The following is a 22,816-nucleotide window of genomic DNA, read 5'->3' on the forward strand; positions in this document are numbered from 1 at the left end:
CTGTTCTTGTCCTTGGCAGTGGCAGCAGCGTACCAGACGGTGATGGAGGAGGTGAGGATGGACTCAATGATGGCTGAGTAGAAGTGCACCATCATTGTCTTTGGCAGGTTGAACTTCTTCAGCTGCCGAAGGAAGTACATCCTCTGTTGTGCTTTCTTGATGAGGGAGCTGATGTTCAGTTCCCACTTGAGGTGAGTGGGGCTGTGTTCCTCCTGAAGTCCACAACCATCTCCACTGTCTTAAGAGCATTGAGCTCTAAGTTGTTCTGGCTGCACCAGGTCACCAGGTTGGCCGCTTCCCACCTATAATCAGACTTACGAAATCATTACACCTGGGGAAGGTATTTTACAAGAACAGTTTAGGTTCTCTTCTGATTGTTATGTCTGCATAAGCTTTCAAATGTATCTGTGTATTAGCAAACTACATAGATGGAGTCCATCAAATCCAAAAAGTCTCTCTCCAGTCCAGTTGCCTCTAATTATGGTACAATGTCAGCCAAGAGACGGGTATTAATACCCACCAAGCATCTCACAGCTGGCATTCATGCCCACTGTCCCTCTATCTTCCTTGGCCAAGTACCCCCCCCCCTTCCCTCCCTCCCTCCCTCCCTCCCAGAAATATAGTATAGGCTCAAATGATTCTGGGCCAACTGTATCTTTGGTTGGCACTGTGGCGCTTACCTGGTACTGTGCCCCCCCCTTAACAACGAAAAAGGTAGTGGTGCAATTCACCAGTTCCAAACGACTCTGATGTGACTTCCTGAGGAGTCGGTTGTGATAGGCCAGTTTTGAACATACCACCGGACATGGTGTAGCAATTCTTTAGACACTGATGGAGGCAATCCGATATTCAAGTGTGTTTTCAATCCCACTCGCAAGTGCTTTAAAAATATCTGTGTAATTCTCGTGGAAAAACGACATGAAATAAAACCTTTTTTTTAACAAAGGTGGAGGGTTGTTGCATAGTAATTGCCAAAGAAAGAGCGTGTGTGTGTGTGTGTATTTGCATGCATGCGTGTCATGTACAACTGTTAACCTTGACATTGAATGTCTACGGCTGTCAGGAACACAACTATATCACCTGACGGTAAATACTCTGCTTGCTCCAAGGTGAAAGATGTGCAAGTCTGCTTGTGTGTGTGTGTGTGTGAGAGAAGTTTGTACATGTAGTTTAATAATGGATTTTCAGGGGGCGGGGGGAGGGGCAAGTGTGGTGGGAGTGGCCAACTTTACATTCAGATATAAAACCCTTCTCCATTTGAGAGTCTCCGTGTGGTCCCTCTCTCATCTCACTCTCCCGTCTGGGCTTCAACTTGTCCTCCCTCATTCCTGATCCAGCAACGTCTCCTTCTCATCCTCACCAATCCAACCAAACGCTGCCAAAATGGAGGCCGTCAAGAAGAAGATGTTGATGCTGAAGCTGGATAAGGAGACTGCTGTGGAACAGACTGCGCAATCTGATGTCGACAAGACGGCTGCTGAGGAAAAGAGCAAACAGGTGGAGCTAACACCTAGACCAGGCTAACACTTAGACCATGCTTATACCCAAACCAGGCTAATACCTAGACCAGGCTAACACCTAGACCAGGGTAGCACAGATAGTGGGTGATGTTAACTTAAAAAAAAATCAAATTAAATTTGTCTAGGACAACTTGTCCAAGACAATTTACACACAACGTATTAAGAAAGCAAAGCTATTTGATATTATCCCAAAATATTATTTTCTTACATTTCAACGGCCTCTTGTCACAGAACCTTCATAAGAGCCTGAAAGAAAATTGATGGACAGCCACAACCACACTCAAGGTTTATACACCAGGATCCTTAAACGATACAGTTGAATGCCTCATGAATCTATAATAAGACCGTGTAAGCATTCTTCTGTGGCAGAGACAGATGACCTGTCGCCAGGTTGGGATCCAACAGAAGAGGGAGAACTTAAGCTGAGACTGACAATGGTTTACACAGGGAGACCTTGAAGAGTTTCTGAGGATATTAATACCCTTGTGGCCTTTACACATTAGCCTCACCCCCATCAGCCCTGGCTCGATCCCAGCATTCGACTTTGGACTTGGGGTGATTGAGATCCACGCCTCGAGATCACACGTCTAATTATGGAAACAAAAAAATCTGTGGTTCTGTCAGCCAGGCAATTTCTGTATCTCATGACTTCATATTCAGTAACTGAGATTTTAAATGAACTGTCTTAAAAAACAATTCACCTTTTTTTCATGCAGACCCAACTGCACTTGCCTGTAGACCTGCTTTGAATAACCGTAATTGTAAGGAATATGCAATAACTTTGGATGTTGTTGATCAATCCTCTCGTGTCTTTTTCTTTGCCGGTGTCTCTCCTCTCCTTCACCCTTTTCCAGTTTTGCAGTCTCTGTCCTCCCTGCTCGCTCTTCTTCTCCTTCCCTCTGCATGGGCGTAATCTCACTTCCTCTTTCTTTATCGGAGCGTTCCTTCCGTCTCTCATCCATGTTTTTCTCCATCCACCTTTTCTTCCACTGTCCCTTTCTGTCTGTCTCTCTATGAACACAGCATGAAGATGAGATCCTGCAGATGCAGAAGAAGCTGAAGGGGACTGAGGATGAGCTGGACAAGTACTCCGAGGCCCTGAAGGATGCCCAGGAGAAGCTGGAGGTGGCGGACAAGAAGGCCGCAGATGTGAGTTATACAATCCCAGCAACCTTACACCTACAGTATGGTACACACACACACACACCTACACTCAAACACATTTTCTTCCTTTCCAATAACTTTTATTCATCTCTCCCACTTAGTATACCCATAAATACATTCTCATTTCGATAGCTTGGAGCGAAAGAGTTTAAGTGCATTATTCCGTTTTTATAAGAGCCTAAACTGATTTTGCCCAAAGCCCCACATTTACTTTTAGGCCTTACATTTTTCTTTGAATTGCAACCCATAGGTCATAATTTCAGTTGTGTCCTTTAGCCACTGAATAGATCTCACTGAGAAATTTAATTTGATATATAATACTCATATTCGCCCAACATGCCATAAATAACAAAATTCTGCATAGATCTACTGGACTTTCAAAAAACTACTTTTTCACTAGACAGCACCCACATGTGTTCAATTGGAAGTATGGGAGTGTCAGTTGGTCTATTCTGACAACAGATATCTCATTGTGTCAGTGTGCAGTCGGACATAGTTACTGCTAGTTCCAATAGTGCCCATGTCAATTTGAGCAGGATTATTAATGAATCCCGACGGAGGTTCACAGATCAGAAGGAAACATCCGAGTATGTAATCCCCTAAACTTCCCTCTCAAATGCTATCTTCCCTCAATCCAAAATGTTCTCAATTTCAACCACCTTTTATTTACCACCTCGGTTTTCTCTAGTGTCTTCTTCCTGTCATTGTCTGCAGGACCAGGACAGTGATTCACCCCAGATATAGGGCAGCAGACCCCAGATATAGCAGGCCCACCTGTCGCAGTAATAGTTTGCCTTGTTATGGCAAAGACCTCAGGAGGCTCCCCCGTGCCAACATACCAGTGGGGCTTAAAACAGGAGAGCCCGGGAAGGGGGTCAGAAGGAGGAGGTGTGAAGAGTGTCAGAAAGACAATGCTCAGCTGGGACATACCACACGAGCTGACATGACTTATGAGATACCGACCTTGCTCGCTCCTGTGATTAAATACGGATTCTCGCGTGACATCGCTGTACTGAAATATAGTAGAAGAGAGGATCATAGGTTGAGATGATCTCAACCTATGATCCCCCCAAGCTAAGAAAGATATAAAAATGAGCATTTCCATGCAATGTCTTCAAAAGTTACCATTGTTGAAGTGAATAAAAGCCAACTCAAAACACTTCATGACAGCTGGAACAAAAGTAAGGCCGTCTTCCCAATGTGCTGAGTAGTGTGAGACCTTGAGAAGGTGTAGATATCTCAGAGAGGATAAAGATATCATATCTGCTGCTTGGCTTGCACAGGATCCACAAGGCCCAGAGGACAGCTAAGCCAACCAACTATCCCGGGGTTGTGACTCACAGTTTCAGTTGCAGAAAACCCCCTCCATGTCTTGAGGCCGTGTCTCTCCAGAGGGCGTCCGGAGACTGGCGACAATGTGGGAAGACACACTCACCTTTGGGTGCAGAGACATATACACTCTGTAGGAAGCCAATAGCACACTTTGGCTTATAGCTGACACATAATGAGACATGGGCTAGAATACAGCAGTGTGTGGTCAGTGAGTTATCGGTCCCTTCCCTCTCAACCAGTCATGTACCCCACTGGGAGCTTTGGCATGTCTGTACCAAGCTACAGATGCAATGGGGTTGGGTGGGTTTAAAAGTATAATGTCTGTATATAAAAGTATATAGACACAGTGCTGGTCTGACTGGACAACTGGTTAGTGTCTATACCCCCCTTCACCCCACAACAATCCAATAAGGGATTAGAACAGTTAGTATAGTCATGTCACTGCTGGTGTAACCACTGTCGTCATGGTTTGCCCAGTGACTTGTCGGAGGGGGTTAATTATGTCACACCTTTAAGCTGTAGTGGGTTCAGATGTTCAAAGGTCACTGACACTCCTCGATTGGAGTTATCCACTCTGGAGTCTGAGGGTGTCGACTGCTTCACTATGGATTAGGGGCTGTATTCGAGGGATCTGGTGGTTGTTTGTTGTGACAAGCTCTCAATTCGGTGTCCTAGATTATTTGGATCTGGAAATGCCAGTGGGTTCAAATAATTTCTCTGCAAATGGAATAACTAGGCCTTTCAAAATTCTTTACTCACATGGGGTGATAGAAGACATCATTTAAAATGTTTGGTCGAATGCAATGTTTTAGCAGCACTCTTGTACATTTCCTGTTGCTCTTCAATGTCTCTATCACAAGAAAGCAGAAATGCCCTAAAATAGACACATGTACAAGACAAGTTAAAAAATATATCAAAATGGGCAGGGTCTGGAGGCTGATTCTGATGCTCAATATGTGTAAGAGAGACACCTAGTGGTCAGAAGAGGCAGACAAGACAAGTCTTACAAGATAATAAATACCAGATTAGATGGCATTCATTATCGATCAAATGTTCAACCTGTAAGCACATGATCAGCGACATTGGAGTGTGAGAGCTGGAAGCGAGCCAAACACTGAGTGTTTGGTCCATAACAAAGCAAACTGCCAACTCATTGCCCGACACAACTATCATGTGATAACAAGTCGTAGATATGTGTTCATACTTTTTATTTTGAAACGTGAACATTTTAAGCAGAAAAAATAATACATATTTTTTAATCAATCGACGTTTGTATTTTGTTTCAGCAACAATGTTAGTTTATTTGGTTTCATTATTCAGCTGGCGGGAGGATGATACGTATATTACGTCAGTTCCTTTACACGGGGCGTAGTAGACAGGAAGCGTGCTGAAATAAGGAAGAGAAAAGGAGCGAGGCAACTGAAGGGGAGGGAGAGAGTGTGAGACCATACAGCCGCTTTCCTTGCAGTTTTCCTTCAATTAATTTAAAGTAGTTACTTAGATATAAAAGCCCGTTACTCTAATTGATTTTTAAAGTGCATCAACTTTTATTCGACTATAATTCGAGGTAAAGAAAAGGATTTACTTTGTTAGCCGCGATAGCTAGCCAACTTAGCACCCTATTATAACAGAGCTGAAAACTTGGACTTAAAGTTCAGGCTATTATTCGTTTTCTCTGAGTTTTTAGTCAATGCACTCGGAAGTAATCGTTTTATGTCATTAAGATTTGCTCAAGGTAAGGCATTTAATTCTGTATACCTGCCAGCTTCCCAGTTGCTAGCTAGCTAGATTGAAAGAAACGAGGCTCTGTTCTGATTTCCAGTTTGGACTCGTTGACGGGGCGTTGCTGTGTCTGTTTGGGAAACATCCTGCAGGGAAACCATTGACGTTTGCCAGCGACTTGGAACAAATCTTTTTGAAACGACTCTTCCACCGTGTTGTTGCGTACGAGTTTTGGGGGGTGAAATAACCAACGCGCAGATTTGGAATTTCTTTGCAAGTTTGACCTATCTAGCTAGCTACTTCAAAAATGGCCGGAGTCAATAGCATCGAGGCAGTGAAGCGAAAAATCAAAGTTCTGCAGCAACAGGCCGATGAAGCTGAGGAGAGAGCTGAGATCTTGCAAAGACAGGTCGAAGAAGAAAAGCGGTCCAGGGAACAGGTAATGGGACAACAATCGTTATTTTTGCCTTCCCCACGCCTTCTTCTCCCAACCTTCCATTGCTTCTGAATCTTGGGATGATGTACTAGTAGGCTAATGCACACCTCATCCATGGCTGCAATTCCCCGTACTAGTTGTGGGTTATTAAACATTCATGAAGTGAGTTATCTGCTTGCTGACAATGTGGCTCCCTGCAATATTCAACTATTGATCAGGAAAGCAATTCTCATTGAATACATTTGATCAGCTATGCATTCCGGCTCAGTGGATGACAAAAGGATGTCGCTCAAATGCTTTGAATAGTTTTAGTAGGTTCACCCTGCAATTCTCCCCTCCTTGGTATTTCAAATGTTTGCCCTGAGGCTGAGCCCTCAACAACTCGTTAAATTCCTACTGCTCTCTTCAAGCAAATTGCTAGTGATGTAAGCGCCAGGTTGCCGCACGGTGCTAAATGTATTGCCACTTTATTGCTTCTTTGGGGGTCTATTTCTTTGGACGGTCCTTAGGTTGAGGTATCTGGGTCATAGTATTCCACGGAAGGTCTATAGTATTAGCATGTGTTCTGTTATTTTTTCACATTTGTGGCCATTGCTGTGGCTTATCTATATGTCCATATGGTCTTTTGCCTTTACACTGGAAGATAAGCCCTGCATGCGGCCAGTGATAATGGGCCCCTGACCAACCCTGTGTTTTTTTTCTGTAGGGACACAAACATGTCTCAACCGCAGTCACTTGACAGTAACAACCCAAGTTAACACACGTTCTAGTTTTAAAAGAACAGCTTTAAGATCTCTGTAGCCAACTTCTAGCATGGACCTGAGTTGTAGGCGTGAGACGGTGTGCTAACCGCCTGCTTTGTCATGCTCTATGGTGACACAGGACGTGTGTTGCAAACCGATTCTGTTGCCCTTTTTTGGTGATGCCAAAGAAGGAAATGACAACGGATGACAAAAAAAAATGGTGGTTTGAGTGAGTCCTCTCCTCTCAGAACAGTTGAAGAGGAAGTTGGCCTGTCAAGGAATGTTCTGCCTCTTCCCGCAGGGTAAATCCTCCCTCGCCTTGGAGCTTTGTCGAAGTAATGGTGCCGGTGTCATTTTGGCCACCTGTTTGTCTCTGGAGAGAAGCCTACACAGCCCCTTATCTTCACAGGCAGCTAGCCTAAACCTCTTTAGGGACAGGCTAATGGGGATGACTCCTTAAGACTCAAGCTAACAGGCAAACACAAATTTTTATGTACACGTCCTGAGTAAACCAAAGCCAACTAGTAATGAACCCTTTCCAAGCATACGTTCTACATGCATCTTCCAAAGAAATGCCCTCGGATGACCATGAGGAGAAAAAAAAACACTAGACAACTAAAAGGCACCAGCACATTGTGAAACACAAACTCCAATACAGGAAATGTAGTAATGAGCCTAACGGCTGCCTAACAGGTGAAAGTCATTTCTGTATGGGATGAGTATTATTGGCTGTGCAAGGGGGTTTCTTATTTGCATGTCTCTATGGCGATGGCCCACGTTGGCGGAAGGGCGGTTGCTTGTGCAGGCTGTCCAACACCCGCTTGCCAGCACCATGGCAACGATTTGTAATCTGTGCCAGAGTTGTTCTTTCAGGCGCTCAGCATGTTGCCTTTGGGTGTTCTGTTCGTCTCTTGCGTTGCAAGGGAAGAGTAAAAGGCTGTTTTTAAGCAAGACCTCAAGTGGTCATTCATTGTTTGGGGCCATGTTGTACCCAGGTACTGTCTTGGCCTGTGTGTGTGTGCACCACTATCGGTTCCAGTGAGGGCTAAAGGCATTTCCATGACAGTGTTTAAATCTGTGGCTGTAAGAGGGGTGTCACAGTTTCTTACTGGTGACATGTCCATCTGGCCAAGGCTGCCGTAAGCCTCCTGTCGCTCTCCCTGCCCGGAGTCGCCCTCTGTCTCCTCCTGACGCACATTCTTCACTTGCTCCAAGGCTCAGGGGGAGGGAGGGAGGGGGAGGGATAAGAAGACTAGCAGCTCTACAACACCATAGCATTCATTAATTCAAGTGCTTTAACCTTTAGTTCGTCCAGCTCATGCCCCTCTCTCATGCTGTCTGGGCTCGCTCTCTCTCGTTCTATTTATTTCAGCTCTTTACTACTGCCCAGCATGGGTCAACACATTCTGATGTAGGCTGGTGCGCCCAATTTGTGCTGTTGTGACTGATGCAGCATCACTTGGGGAGGGCGGGGGTGTGTTTCTCAAACTCGCGGTGTAATCCAATATGACATGTTGGTGTCCATTACACAAAGGCAGAGTAGAGTAGCGGAGAACACACACACAGCTCGGTGGACAGTGCTCACCTCCCTCTCTTTTGCTCCCACGCACGCTGGCTAACTGAGGGGAAGGTGGAGTCGGCCTCTTAACAGGCCTCTGTGAATGATGCATCATACACGCACGTCACAGCCTGAGGGAGAAGAGGCCCATCAAGTGTGGGCCTGCACGTTTTGAGTGCCCATAACATAATCGAATTCCTCCCTCACAATACAATGTAGGCGTTATGAACATATTGGAAGAGGCCCTCCAGGGTGGTCCCACGCGTACGTAATGCCACTGCCGGGCCTCATCTCTTTTGTGTGTGTCTCTCTCTCTCTCTCTCCCTCGTCCCCCAGGCTGAGGCTGAGGTGGCGTCCCTGAACAGGCGTATCCAGCTGGTGGAGGAGGAGTTGGACAGGGCCCAGGAGAGACTGGCCACCGCTCTGCAGAAGCTGGAGGAGGCTGAGAAGGCTGCGGACGAGAGCGAGAGGTGTGGGCTGGGTGAGGGGGGGGGGGGGAGGGAGTAGAGGGGGGAGGGGGGGGGGGGAGGGGGAGGGAGAGGAGCTGGCTCCGAACTGTGTTGCGATTCACCTTTGGTTTCCTCCGACACCGCCACTTCCTGATCCCCCTAGCGGGGGTGGTTTTACTTCCTGTGAGGGTTCCAGGCCAGACAGGATGTAGGATGAGGAGAGTCACAATGACAGGGTTCATGTTGGAACCGGCAGTGTTGGGTTTGGAGAGACAGGGAGGATTGAGGCTGATTCTGGGTGGGTGGACGTTGATGTTAATAACTAAGACTTTTTGAACCAAGTCAAAACACACACACGCCCACCCCAAAACCGTGCCCTTCAATCTCGCTGTGCTCACATCTGGTCTGCGTTAAGAGTCTGCATCAGAGATCAGGTATTAGCAGGAGAGATGGACACAGGCCCCTGGCTCAGGCCCCTCATCAGCTACAACAACATTGAGCAACAGTGCCGTGTAGAGGGACGACTTTGGACAAGTCACATTCCATACTCGCCCGTGCGCTGCAAATCATCCATTTGGATACTGCTTCACAGGAGAGATTTCAAAATGGGTCCCCATCTAGTACACAATGACGAATCCTCCATTTTAAGTTGGGAATCCTCCGGGTCCAAGTCGATACGATCTCGAAACGGTCAGTTGCGGGTCGTGTTTCGTAACCCTTGGCATGCCTCCCTCCCCTCCCTCGCCCAGGGGCATGAAGGTGATTGAGAACAGGGCCCTGAAGGACGAGGAGAAGATGGAGATGCAGGAGATCCAGCTGAAGGAGGCCAAGCACATCGCTGAGGAAGCCGACAGGAAGTACGAGGAGGTGAGCTGAACACACACACACACGCATCCTAAGCAGTTAACTTTATCATCGGCTCTCTCCTACCTACATGTCTCTCACATTGGGTCACCTTCTCCCTACCTCCTCCCCCCCCTCCCCTCTTTCTCTCCCTCTTGTTTCCTTGCTTCTCTCCCTCCAGGTGGCTCGTAAGCTGGTGATCATCGAGGGTGACTTGGAGCGTACAGAGGAGAGGGCAGAGCTGGCGGAGACGTGAGTCGCTTTCTCTCTCACACATGCGCACAAACGCTGGACCCCACACTACTTGTACATGCTCTGTCGAATGTTTCAATTGAACCCAAAGCAATGCCGGCGAGCTCGCACGCCGACAATCATCCTGCATTCAACGTCATAGACAGGCACTGAATTGTCCTAACAACGCCATGAAGTAACTTTTGGAACCCCCTCGGGTCCTTTGCTGCACATTTGCATGGCTTTAACTTTGCCAGCACAAATACTCCCAGCATCCCTTCAGGACCCTCGCCAGGCTGCCCAGGGCTCTGCCTGACTGCATGACCGCTCACACACCTCTGCTGCGGCCCTGGCATCATGTAGTAGTCGCACGCCCACTTTTATGTCCCCGTGAACCATAGATTTCTTTTCACCTGAATATATATATATATATATATACACATATATTTTTTTTTTCTTCCCAAAAAGGAATTAGGCTCTGATTGCCATGTGATGTACAGAAGAGATATTTTCTTGGTCTTGGCTGGTACTAGAAGTAAACGTTTAGGTTTTTTAACTATAAAAGTAACGGCACCCAATTGTTGTCATGCTGCTTGAAGTTTGAATTGTCTTTACGACAGTGATGGCGTGTCATAAATTCTAGCCCAAGTTATGTCGGCTCAGACAGAGCAGAGTCGATCATCATAAAAGTGGGAATGCTTTAACAGTTCTAATCTGTCCCTCCCTCTGTCTCCATTGGTTATATGCCTGTTGTCTGCATGTCTTACCGACATATCACTCGTGCACCATTCCTTCTCTCTGTCTTTCTATCTATCTATCTCTCTCGCTCCCTCTTTCACTCTCTGCATGCGCTTGTGTCATGTGACCCCCCCCCCCCCCCCCTCCACGTTCACTAACAGCAAAGTCCGGAGGTTGGATGAACAGCTGAGGGGTTTCGACCAATCCCTGAAGAGCCTGCAGGCCTCTGAGGACAAGGTACTGCCCCCTTCCACCCCTCCCATTCACACTGGGGACACAGGGGGTCCCTTACAGGGGTGGGGGGTCGCAAGGGGGTTGTCTGGGCTCCCCAGAGGGGGGAGGGAGGGGGCGTTTTGTGAGGATTTTCAGCCCTCCTGCCTTCGCTACTAGCAAAGTTATCCCCCCCCCCGCGCGCTCCTCTGACTGCATGGCCGCTGTAGTGGTCTCGCTTCCTCCCCGCGCCCCTCCTCGTGTGCTCCATCTCCTCTTCTCCCTCTCCTCTTATCTCCTCTCCTTCCCCCTCCTCGTCTCTCTCAAACACGCTGCCTACCATGTGCATGAATGTAACCGTCATCACTTAGACTCAATGCGCTCCATATTCCAAGGTCTGCCAGCAGGATTTGACCCTGGACATTTTCGTGTGGTGTACCATGGATTTACGGAAGAACTGTCTTTTTTTTTTTTTTTTTCTGTTTTTTTTTTTTTTGCCCCATTGTTGTTGTCTTAGTTTTCAGGAGACTGTTTGAGGTCTCACTCTGTCAACAGGAGGTTAAAGTTCATGCCTTTCTATCCAGTTTTTTTTTTTTTTTCTTTAATTTTTTCTCGTTGTAAATCTCTCGTCTGTTTGTCTCTTCCCCCTCCTTCCCTGTTCATTGTCACTTGTCTTTTTCCTTGCCCCCCCACACTCTATTTCTACCCCTTGACCTGTGACCTTTGCCCCTTCATGCCCCCCCCCCCCCACTCCTTCATCTTCCCCTCTCTCCCTGTCATCACCCCCTCCCCCATCCCTACACTGGCCAAAACGCAACCTTCAAACAAACCGCGCACAAAAAACCCCACACATATAAATACTGCAGCAAATGTGCGGAGTTGGAGGAGGAGCTGAAAAATGTCACCAATAACTTAAAGTCCCTGGAGGCCCAAGCTGAGAAGGTAGGGGGGAGTGAAAAATGGGGTGGGGAGGGAGAGGGTGACGGTCCCTGCATGCATTTGGAACTATAACCCTATCCAGGCCAGTCCCAGTGAAAACCAAATGTTCATCTGTGGCATCCATACCATGGTTCACTGTTCATGAGAAAAAAAAAAAAAAAAAGGGTTTTTATCCAGAGACCTAATGGTGTATAAAATCATTTTATATTTGTTGCTGTGTGTACGCGTGCTACTATTTACTGTGTTGGATGCCAGGTTATTTACCAGTTATGACTAAAAGATACCTAAAATACCTCTACTGTTTTTTTTGTCCAAAGCTACTTCAGGAAATGAGTGATGTCATGACACCAATGTGCTTAAGCAATTGGAACAGGTCAATTCTATTTCCTCTATCTCTATTTAGAGTGGCATACACTGGTGGTTTGCTATTGATCACAATGTCTCACTCATACAGGCAAAACAATCATTCAGTGTCTACATACCCCAGAACCTGTTTGCTAGTGTGTAACTCCATGCCTCACATTGCAACCCTTGTTTGGACAAAACCTGACTGGAAACAACCAATCAGAGAGCCAGAATAACAGGATCCAAGTCAGAGGCACGCTTTTTTGACGTCAACAGAAAACAAACGAAATGGCAGCCAGAACAAGCCATTATTTGACCTTGGGCAGTGGGGGAGGGATTTGTAACAGAATTAGCCTCGCAAAGACCTGGTAACTCTTGGAAAGGTGAGACGGGGATTAAGACGACATGAAAGTGTAGGTCTGGATGCAACTGTTGTTGTGGGAACAAGAGGGGAAATGTCAGACAAAAGCCTTTTCACAGGACAGTCAGTGGGACAGTTGCTTGACAACAGCCCCCCCAGGCCCTTAGTCTCCCTTTCTCTAGTGCTTCTAGAGGGGCCCAGGATGGATTTCTGAGGCCTGTCTGCAGAGAGGGAGGCAGTCTGCACTGTGGCTCTGCTCTGGCGCAATCCTGCTGCTGTGTTGGCTAGCTTGCCACACCCAGTGTGCAGCTGCAAGAATGCAAACCCCCCTCTCCTCCCCTCCCCCTTAAAAAGTGACGCCACAGCTTCTTACAACACCAGGGCTTTGTGGCTTGCAGAAAGAGGCCTTTTCAGCAAGTTCCCTCACTCTTGCTGCCAGAGTGACTGTCTGCCAATTATGTCATTTTGGCGGGAGAAGCGAGTTTGTTTAATTTTTTTTCTTGCCTGTTTAACCCCCCCCACCACTTGATGTTGTTCGATTTTCAGAAAACTAGCGTCACTAATTTATTGCTTCTCGTGAGCAGAGGTGAATTAGTGGACTGTTGCCACTGGTGACCCAGTGTCCACCAAAAACACCAATGGGAATATGGCCTTGGCCAGGTCTTCTAAAAGGATACAGTGTATGTGCCACATTAGTGAAAAAGGCTTTAGGAATTACAAATATGCGTTGTCAGACTTGACTCATCGACCCCCCACCCCCCCTCCCCCGGTGGGGTTAGCTCTGTGGGGGGATGTCTGTTTCTGAGTTTCATATTCCCCGCTAGAGCTAGGCTATGATGTTACCCAAAAATAGTGAAGTGAAACAGTGCTTTTGTCAACACAAAATCCTTTTAATCTTGTTTCTCTATGACAAGAAAAGCAGGAGAGTAGCTGCTTATAATGTATTCATTTAGCAGACACTGTCACCCAAAGCCACATGGGGATTTAAACCTGCAATCTCTTGATTGGCATGTGCCACAGTCAGTGGCTGGTAGAATGCAATGCATAGGACAGAGATATCTCCAGTGTAAATTTGGGGGCCTCTTAGCAGCTCTTGGCTGTTCTAACGTTCTGCAGAGTTGCCCTGGGACTCCCCTGTGTGCCAGATGTCTCTGATTGGCTTCTTCCCTCCCCTCCACCCCCCCCCCCCCCTCCCGCTACAGTACTCCCAGAAAGAGGACAAGTACGAGGAGGAGATAAAGATCCTGACCGACAAACTCAAGGAGGTGAGAATCCACACAACGGGCTGTTTTGTTTGTCTGTCCAAAAGAATGGATTTTAGGATAATAAAAAAAAACATCAAATGTTTTGTACTATGCAATTAACCTTTGACTGAGTTTATGGTATAGATGAATCAGTATAGACTCAACCTTGATATTAGAGGAGCCTGTGTATGGACCTGTCCTGGCCTTCTGTCCTGAGCAAGTCTTGATTCACCTCACAGGCTGAGACCCGCGCTGAGTTTGCTGAGAGGTCAGTGGCGAAACTGGAGAAGACGATCGACGACCTGGAAGGTGGGTGTTCCCTCGCTTTCCCTCTTCGTCAATCTCCCCCCCCCCCAACCTTCCTTCCTTGGTCTTCATTTTTTCATCCCTGTCTCTCTCCTTCCGTCCACCCACAGATGAGCTCTATGCACAGAAACTGAAGTACAAGGCCATTAGTGAGGAGTTGGACCATGCCCTCAATGACATGACCTCCATGTAAATACCCCTTAGGTGTTGCCTGTGTGATGTGGTTTGGACTTGCGTGCCGTGTGGTGTCAACACTGTGAATTTTACGGTCGACCTCTTTGAGGCATAGGTGCTAACTATTGAGATGTAAGTGGGAGGTTTCACGACAAAGGCAGCTTTTTACTGCGGGAAAGTCTACGGTAACTTCACGACTACCATGAGATGCAATTCACTCGCACGACATGTACACCTACTCTTACATATTTCTACACTGTAATTTAAAAAATCAAGTGCATGTTGACGCTTCAAATCTGCCCAATGTGTACACCCGTATAATTCTTGGTTGATTTCATGCTTAGTTTATCAAGTCAATGTAGCTTACAGCTTGCGCACCGACCATGACATTACTCCTATATATATATTTTCTCTCACTTCTGCAATGTTACTGGCGTGGGTTGTAACCTAGGCAACAGTACAACACAAGGCATAACAATCTCCCTCTCTGTCTACGAACGTCGAGAGGCGCTCACTGACGCTGTTCTTCACAGCTCTTAGGAACTCGGCTGATCCCCTTTTTGCAGTAGTCTAACATGTTCGACGACATGTCTTCCTTCTCGTTATCACCCAATATGACACGTGGTGTCCCTCAGCTGCATCCCTCGGGTTGTCCACCCGCCGAGGAATTCAGCTGGGGAAGCAGCGACGAGGATTCGGAACAGTATTTTCCTGATTAGCTCTCGGTGTGGTGGTATGGGTGTCGTTGAATAGGTCGAATTCTATGGTCTTAGGTTTTACTTTCACCATTCTGCCTGAATCGTCTCGAGTCCCTCTAGGTACTTGACTAAGCCTTTACATCGATAACGATCACAACCCAAGTCCCTGCATGTTTTGAATTTTGTTTTGCAGTTGCATGCATCTGCGGATTTGAATTGAGTTTCTTCCCCTTTACACGACTGGCTATAATAACCATGGTGTGAAGTTTCTGTGCCATGGTGTGACCCTCGATGACGAAATGGCTGCTCTTCCACTCTATTTCAGATAAATTGGACTCGTTAGATACCGGGGAAAACTTGGCCAATGCACTCTGAATGTGGTTGTGGGCTTGACCATTCCAATTCGGTCTGGCCTGAAATGCCGCAACGGTTGCTCTCTCTCTCTCTCCCTCCCCACCCTTCTCTTGTGCTCTCTCTCCCCCCTGCTTTTCCTCCCTTCCTTTTGTGACTCATTCCTGATGAACATCTAGAGAGAATCCCTGCCCTCCTCTTCGTCACCGGTGCCTGACCCTTCCTTTCTCTCTAGACCGTGTTCTCTCTCTCTCTCTCTCTCCCTTTTATCATGGCACTTACAGCCAGTACGCTGGCTGCGTATCTGGGTTACCCTTTTTTTTTTTTTTCTCACACACCCTGTATTTGTGACTGGTTCTATGTCTCTAATGAAGGGAAAGGGGGGAGGTAAAAAAAAGCAAAGTATTGACTGTTGTCTGCTTCACTGATTTGTTTGCTGTCCACACTCTGGGTTGTAGTCATGTTCTTTCACTCTGAATTTTGGCTTGGACTGGCTTCACCTGCATCACTCAAGGTTGGTCCGAGCTGTTCGACACACACCCAAACTTAATGGTGCTGTCAAGCTGGCCCCTTGGACCCCGAAACAAAGTTGAAGAGGAAGTCGGGGGGGATCACAACATGCATCATCCTGGTGTGCTGCATACCATGAAGATGAAAAATGATAGACCAAGTTTAGGGGTTTTATAAAGAGGAAAGCCGTCTATAAATCCTTGGTATACCTACCTGGATGAACACAAATGCAATGCTGACATGGGAACAAATGAGCTTCACATTAGTTAGGTTACATCACCCCTCACCTTGTGACATCATCCCTCAATAAGTATTTTGAGGGAATTGGTCAATGTATGCAGATGACTGTATTCCATAATAGCTGCCCCAAAGCAGTGTCCTTCAAAATATATAAACGATACACTGACTATAGCACTGAAGATAACATTTAATCTAGCATAGCATTTCATGCTGCATCAGGCTTGCTAGATTTAATAAATTGTCAAAACGAGGGTCGTAATACTTCAGTAGAACATGAAATCTGTGATCTTAACTGGTCTTGACAGAAATAACATTGAAGCAGAACAGGATGGGTCTAGGTCCAGTGTTGCCACAGTTACTTTGAAAAAGTATTCTGATTACTCCGTTAAAAGGTAATTTAGTTACTTTACAGATTACTTGATTTTAAAAGTAAAGCGTTAGATTACTGTTACTGAAAAAAGTGGTCAGATTAGTTACCGGCATCACTGTATTTCCAACTCGAAAATGTGCATCTCTCCTCCTCCATTGTTGTTTGTATCGCTGCGTGGTACTTCAATTGTCTCCAAACATCTCCACTGTTACTTAGCCGATGAGAGGCAATACACAACTGTAATGTTGATTTATAGACAAGAGGGGGAGCAACAAACCATAAAAAACGCCCCGAGTACAGTAAATCTGAGATCATTTGCGAACCATTACTTTTAGAAAAACATGGATTTAGTTGCGTGACCCTCATGCTGAAAACGTGACTTAATTGTCGCATGGGCTGCATGACTTCACTCCCAGAGACGCAAGAAAAAATCAAATAAGTAACGCGTTACCCGCATCACTGTCTAGGTCTAACGTTTCGTCCTATCAACCATGAATAGTTTAACTGGCCTTACACGAAGGTCATCTTATATGCAATACTAACTAGTTCCTAGTTAGTATTGCATATCAAAACTAGGAACTAGTTAGTATTGCATATAAGATGACCTTCGTGTAAGGCCAGTTAAACTATTCATATATGGTATATATATATATATATAAAAACTGTACAGTACGTATACAAATGCACTGTCTACTCTTCAGCTGTTGCTACACAAATATTTTGGGGGGCTATGTTTTGCAATATTGCATTGCAGAGCTTGGTTAAAATATCAATAGGACACAAGTAGCAAATATTTTCAATATATTGTCAAATCCGGCAAGGCAAGTTTATTTGTATAGCACATTTCAACAAGGCAATTCAAAGTGCTTCACATAAAACTGTGAAAAGCATCAAAACATCAAAAAGAGAACAATATGTAAGAACATTCAATAAGACATGTTAAACAAGACATGTTAAAGTCAAGAAGCAAGAAATTAAATAAAAGTTGCAGTGCAGTTTAAGAAATAAAATGCAGGAGTGAGATGCAGAAATTGATATCCTTGAATCTGGTTCAATTAAAGGCAACAGCAAACAGTGAAGTCTTCAATCTGGATTTAAATGAGCTGAGGGTCTCAGCAGACCTGCAGCTTTCAGGGACCTTGTTCCAGATATGTGGAGCAGAAAAACTGAACGCTGCTTCTCCATGTTTAGTTTTGACTCTTGGAACACAAAGTAGACCAGTCCCAGATGACCTGAGGGGTTGGGATGGTTCAGCAGGTAGCAGCAGATCACCAATGTATTTTGGCCCTAAAACCATTCAATGCTTTATAAACCAGCAGCAGGACTTTAAAGTCAATTCTTTGTTGGACAGGAAGCCAATGCAAAGACCTCAGAACTGGAGTGATGTGATCCACTTTCTTGGTCTTACTGAGGACTCGAGCTGCAGCTTTCTGATTTACTTTTTACAGAGACCTGTCAACACACCGTTACAGTAGTCGAGTCTACTGAAGATAAATGCATGGACAAGTTTCTACAAATCCTGTTGAGACATAAGTCCTCTAACCCTTGATACATTCTTCAGGTGATAGTAGGCTGATTTTGTAATGGTCTTTATATGGCTGTTGAGGTCTGAATCCATAATTACACCTAGATTTCTGGCTTGGTTCGTGTTTTTTAACATCAGCGATTGAAGCCGAGCGCAGACTTTCAGTCGTTCGTCCAAAAACAATAACTTCTGTTTTATCTTTATTTAATTGAAGAAAATTCAGGCACATCCAATGTGAAATTCAGGACATTTGATGTGTCAAATGTACAGTCACAGTACTAGTCTTTAGTCCCTAACCACCTTCAGTGTGTCAGAGAAACACGGCCAAGGATATGGCTCCAAGGTGACTTCCTGTAACTAAATATAGGCACCGCTCCCTGGTGAGACTAAACATCTACATTATATGCTCACACTGCAAATATGAACAACGTCACCTCTTCAGACTTCCTATAGTACATCTCAAATTGATCAATAACCTACTAAATTGTAGTTTTCCGTCCGATTTAACAAGGTGTTTTAAAGATCCCTGCAGGATTTGACGCAAATACCAAAATCCATATTAAACCCTCAGAAGGGACATGGGGGAAATTCCTACGGCTGTGGAAATTCAGTGTGAGGAACACAATTGTGGCTCCATAGGGCGTCACCTAGAGTTTGAACTCAATTTAGTCTCGGCTAAAATAAAACATGTTATGTTTCCATAAATAATATGAAATTCACTTTCAATCTAAAAGGAACTTGTTCAGAAGGTTTAAAGAATCTTAAAAGTTAAGAGCTTACAATGGTGAGCAGTCCCAGACAGTTTTTTGGCCTTGTCTCTGACACATCTCATAACTGATGCTAAGCTAGCTGAGTGTATTCTGTCATTGGAAAAGGAAACTGCAAATATGTAGGCCCATAAACTTTATCATTTATTGAGGACAGTACGGCATTTGTTTGTTGCATTTGTTTAGACGTCGGCCCTTAGCTTTCCCTCCACATCTACAATCCTTCCACTGTCTGGAAAAAAACATACATAAGAGGAACAAAAAGCAGGAGGTGGCTGGTTGTAGTGGAAGTTACAGAGCAAGGCTGCAATGTTGCTGGCAGTTACAGGTGTTTTACAATTTTTACGAGTAAAAACAAGTGGCAAAGAGTGGTGGCAGTCTTGTGTGGGGACCGAAAGACCCTAAGAGTGAGCGCCATTAGGTTTATTTCTCAAAGAATTGGTCACTAATTTAGCTGTCGTGGATCTGTGCTGCTAAAACCGGACAAACGGTGTCTTGGTACATTGGGATCCTTTCGCTCAACCCTCTAACTGATGTTTGTTTCATCTGCAGATGCCCTGGCTACTGCCAAGGAGGCAAACGTGAAGCTCCACGCCACCCTGGACCAGACCCTGGAGGAGCTGAACAGCTGCTGAACAACCCCCTGGAGCTCCAGCCTGGGCCTTCCTGTTCCCCAGCACCACCCCTGCTCCCCACCCCCCAACCCTGACCCCAGCCCTAGCCTTGATTGTCTGTCTGTGCTGGAGGACTGTGTTTAGGGATGGGAATTGGGTTGACTCGATTGTTTTTGGTGAAGGTAGCACTTTCTCCAGTCCACACCTAGCCAAAAGTTTCTTGCCTTCTAGGTCATCCTGTACGGCCGAAACGCTTCTCCCACATTCCCAACCCTTCTCCCACATTCCCAACCCAAGTATCTATGGCTTTCCTACAGACTAGTGTCTGCATTTTTTGTAGTCTGTCTCTTCATAGCACTCTTCTCACCTCAACAACTGCGACATATACTCAAGCATTCGCGTCTTAAGTGTTCATCACCAGTCTCTGATTTGACACATTCCAGATTGGGGTGCCGTTTAAGTGTTTCCTCACAGAGGTGATTCCCCTGACTAACTTCCTTTTGGCTGTCAGCTGTTTCACCATAAGCATTGTGAATAGTTTCAGGCTTTTCTGCTCTGGCTACTGGCCTGGTGAGAGGGATGTGTTTTGGGTCCATTGGAACTCTTTTTGAAAGGTTTGAGAAAAGCAACTCTTAACTCGGCTCTGCTTTTCTATTCCTTTGGAATGGGAACAAACCATTCCAATTCATAACTGCCTCCCATATCGACACTTGCCCCATCTTATTTCCAATCCCCACTATTCACTGTCCAACCACTTGCCCTCGACTGGTACTTCTCAACCAGAGCACTGTTTTTTTAATTGATAAGTGACTGTGCCAATTTTGAGGGATCGCAAAAGTCTTACCTTTTGTGCAGTCGTTATGTTGTCATATTCAAGAACATACTGGAGATTGAATTTGCTTTTTTGGGGGGTTTTGTGTATGGGTTTTTTTTTTTTCATAAGGGAGGTGTTTTAGTTTCACTGTGGTATTTGTGAGGTTTTTATTTTCCCCAAACTATTCCCCAAAAAGGGCCACCATCTTAACTTACTGTAAACAAAACGGTTACATTTTGAGTCAGTTATTTTTGTTCTTCCCTTAAGATCAGGAAATTTCGTTTTAGATCATTATAAGGATTCAATTAGCTTGGATGATGTGCAGTTTTTCCTTTTTTCAGCCATATTGTTTCTTCAGATATGATGCGAGAAGTGGGTAGGGAGGGTAGTGATCAGCCAATCACAACGCGTTCCACTGCCAAAATGGAAGCATAGGGGCCAATGAGAAGGGAAACACAAAAGGGTATTGTCTAAACCTATCAGTATAGATTATTAAAACTATATTTTTTTTCTGCAAATGAAGTGAGCTGCAAGCATAATAAAATTAAATAAAGGAATACAAATATCGTATTTGCATCAAGTAAAAAGTATTGCATCAAATGTTTTTAACTGGAACTTTTCACTCGGAGCTGTGTAAGCATCTTGTTACCAATGATGTCTTCATTGTAATAATCATGACACAAATGGACACAGGATTTTTTTTTAATAAAGAACCATGATTCATATTGACATTCCAAAATTGACTTGTTTGTTTTTATTATTACACATCTTTAATGTAAGGTTTCAAAATAACAACTTGCTTGAGTGCACACCTTTTTATTCAATCTGTTAACATTAGTCCCTAAAAGCTAGGATCACATGTTTTCACAGAAAACATTACATGATGAATTGTGTTTCAAACATGTCCCTTCATATTTTGATTGGTCATATTTTGATTGGTCATCATCATTGTGTTCAACTACAGTCTTGTTTTTTCTTTAGCCAATGAGAGGAGCATATGGAGCTGGTCTTCCAATGGGGGAGCAGCTCTGTCATTTCTTATTATCCAATCAAACTGCACTCCCTGGTCCAGACCGCATTCTGACTCTGCATCATCTATTCCTGAAAGAAGCACAATAAGAGGGATTTCCCCCAAACCCTATTGCATGTACTTAACAATATAATGAGCCAATGTACCAGTAAGTGTATACCTGCCGTGAACTCCCAGCCCCTCTCCCTCCTGGTCTCCTCGGAAGCTTCGACCCGAACACAGCGAGACTGACTGGGGTACTCCCGCCAGAACCACTGCAGGTCTGACAGGCGCCGCGTGTCACTTACAACCTGCAAAGTACATAGTAGTGTTGCTGAAGATTGACAGGCACATGTAGGCAACGTCTCTGCTCTACTCAGGCTGGTGTACAGGCTTTTATTCAAGCCCGGATCTTACAGATACAATTCTCAAAGGCTCTTCTTGAAATGAGGTGCTGGACTACTGAAGCATTACAGAAAAGGTGGACACACTTAAATTATCTTTTGAGCACTTTGGAGTAAGACTAGGTTTGAGGTTTTTTTTTTTTCTGTAGGCATTTACTCTCTTCTCTACTTACCCAGATAGGTCGTTGAGCTCCTTCAATGGCCAGTCGACAGAAGAACCCAGGGTCCTGTTCTCTTCGCCTTTCACCCCACTGGATCATATCCGCACGGTACTTCTCCTTGTACTGTCCTGCTCCCAACAACTCCCCAAAGTCCAGTCCATGTTCCTGACAGGCAATGGAGAAGGATCACTGAATAACATGCAATACACATTCAAGTGATCATTTCCATTCAATTTATGAGATGACAGTCTGTGATGCTTTATGTCCATCAGTTACCCTCCCTTTCAGTTTGACTGCAGGTGTGATTACTAACCTGTGCATATTGATGCTTGAGAGGACCAGAGAGACGCAAGATAGAGCACACATCAGGTCCTAGTCTTCGAGTAAAATGTGAATGCAAAATTAAACACATTGATTTATAGCTAAAAGTAAGCTACTGTCTGTAGAATTCTGGACATTGCTGCTAGCTTAGTTGAGCATGGAAGAGTTGGCAAGCTACCTTTTATGAATCAAATCCGTCACGTAGTCTTTCCCAGACTTCCGTTTCCCGCTGAACAAAAGTATAATTTTAGGTTCCACTATAGCCATCATCATCTCACGCAATCTAATAATGAAATAGGATATTACTTATCATTTTGACACTAACAGTTTGAGTCCACACATGAAATCGTACCACTGACACGATGGCGTAGCTACAGTAATATATGGTATACGCACGCCATATATTGGTATGGCGTGCGTATGTGCGTATATGGTAAATTTTCTTATTTCCATATAAAACATGCGATTTATTAAATGCATTAAGATTTAAACAATGTATGTATAGAACTGTGTTCTAATATGATGTTTTTTTATTTGAATAGATTTGAACAAAACTACAGGAAATTATGTAATATTTTTTGGACTACTCTTTATACCTAAAATTACGGTAACATCAGATCGCCCTCATATTGTGGACTCTACTATTGACATGCAAGAATAGGGTCTCATTTTTGTCTGTGAGAGATAAAGTCCTTTTCATTCATCTTTTCCATGGAC

At 44.9% G+C, this 22,816-nt stretch overlaps 2 protein-coding genes across 9 annotated transcripts; one reads left to right on the forward strand and one right to left on the reverse strand.

The window, feature by feature from the left end:
• Positions 1-1,256: 1,256 nt before the first annotated feature.
• Positions 1,257-20,944, forward strand: LOC134023097 (tropomyosin alpha-3 chain-like). 8 transcript variants are annotated; one of them, XM_062464934.1, is made up of 10 exons: positions 1,259-1,497; positions 2,544-2,669; positions 8,812-8,945; positions 9,674-9,791; positions 9,949-10,019; positions 10,898-10,973; positions 13,794-13,856; positions 14,075-14,144; positions 14,252-14,330; positions 15,339-15,778. In XM_062464934.1, exons 1-10 carry the CDS (start codon positions 1,384-1,386, stop codon positions 15,340-15,342), a joined length of 855 nt encoding a protein of 284 aa, XP_062320918.1. In that variant the 5' UTR covers positions 1,259-1,383; the 3' UTR covers positions 15,343-15,778. The 8 variants fall into 8 exon arrangements, with proteins under 8 accessions (XP_062320920.1, XP_062320919.1, XP_062320918.1 ...); XM_062464933.1 differs by lacking the exon at positions 10,898-10,973 and adding an exon at positions 11,813-11,888 and having other exon boundaries at positions 1,260-1,497; XM_062464938.1 differs by lacking the exons at positions 1,259-1,497; positions 2,544-2,669 and adding exons at positions 5,435-5,751; positions 5,839-6,177.
• pmvk (phosphomevalonate kinase) lies at positions 20,301-22,460 on the reverse strand. The gene is made up of 5 exons (XM_062464942.1): positions 22,278-22,460; positions 22,092-22,155; positions 21,791-21,943; positions 21,395-21,524; positions 20,301-21,305 (listed from the first exon to the last, which is right to left on the reverse strand). The coding sequence occupies exons 1-5, from the start codon at positions 22,370-22,372 to the stop codon at positions 21,163-21,165; spliced, it is 585 nt and encodes a 194-aa protein (XP_062320926.1). The 5' UTR covers positions 22,373-22,460; the 3' UTR covers positions 20,301-21,162.
• Positions 22,461-22,816: the final 356 nt, after the last annotated feature.

The sequence above is a fragment of the Osmerus eperlanus genome, chromosome 7 (assembly GCF_963692335.1).
Source record: "Osmerus eperlanus chromosome 7, fOsmEpe2.1, whole genome shotgun sequence".
NCBI lineage: Eukaryota > Metazoa > Chordata > Actinopteri > Osmeriformes > Osmeridae > Osmerus > Osmerus eperlanus.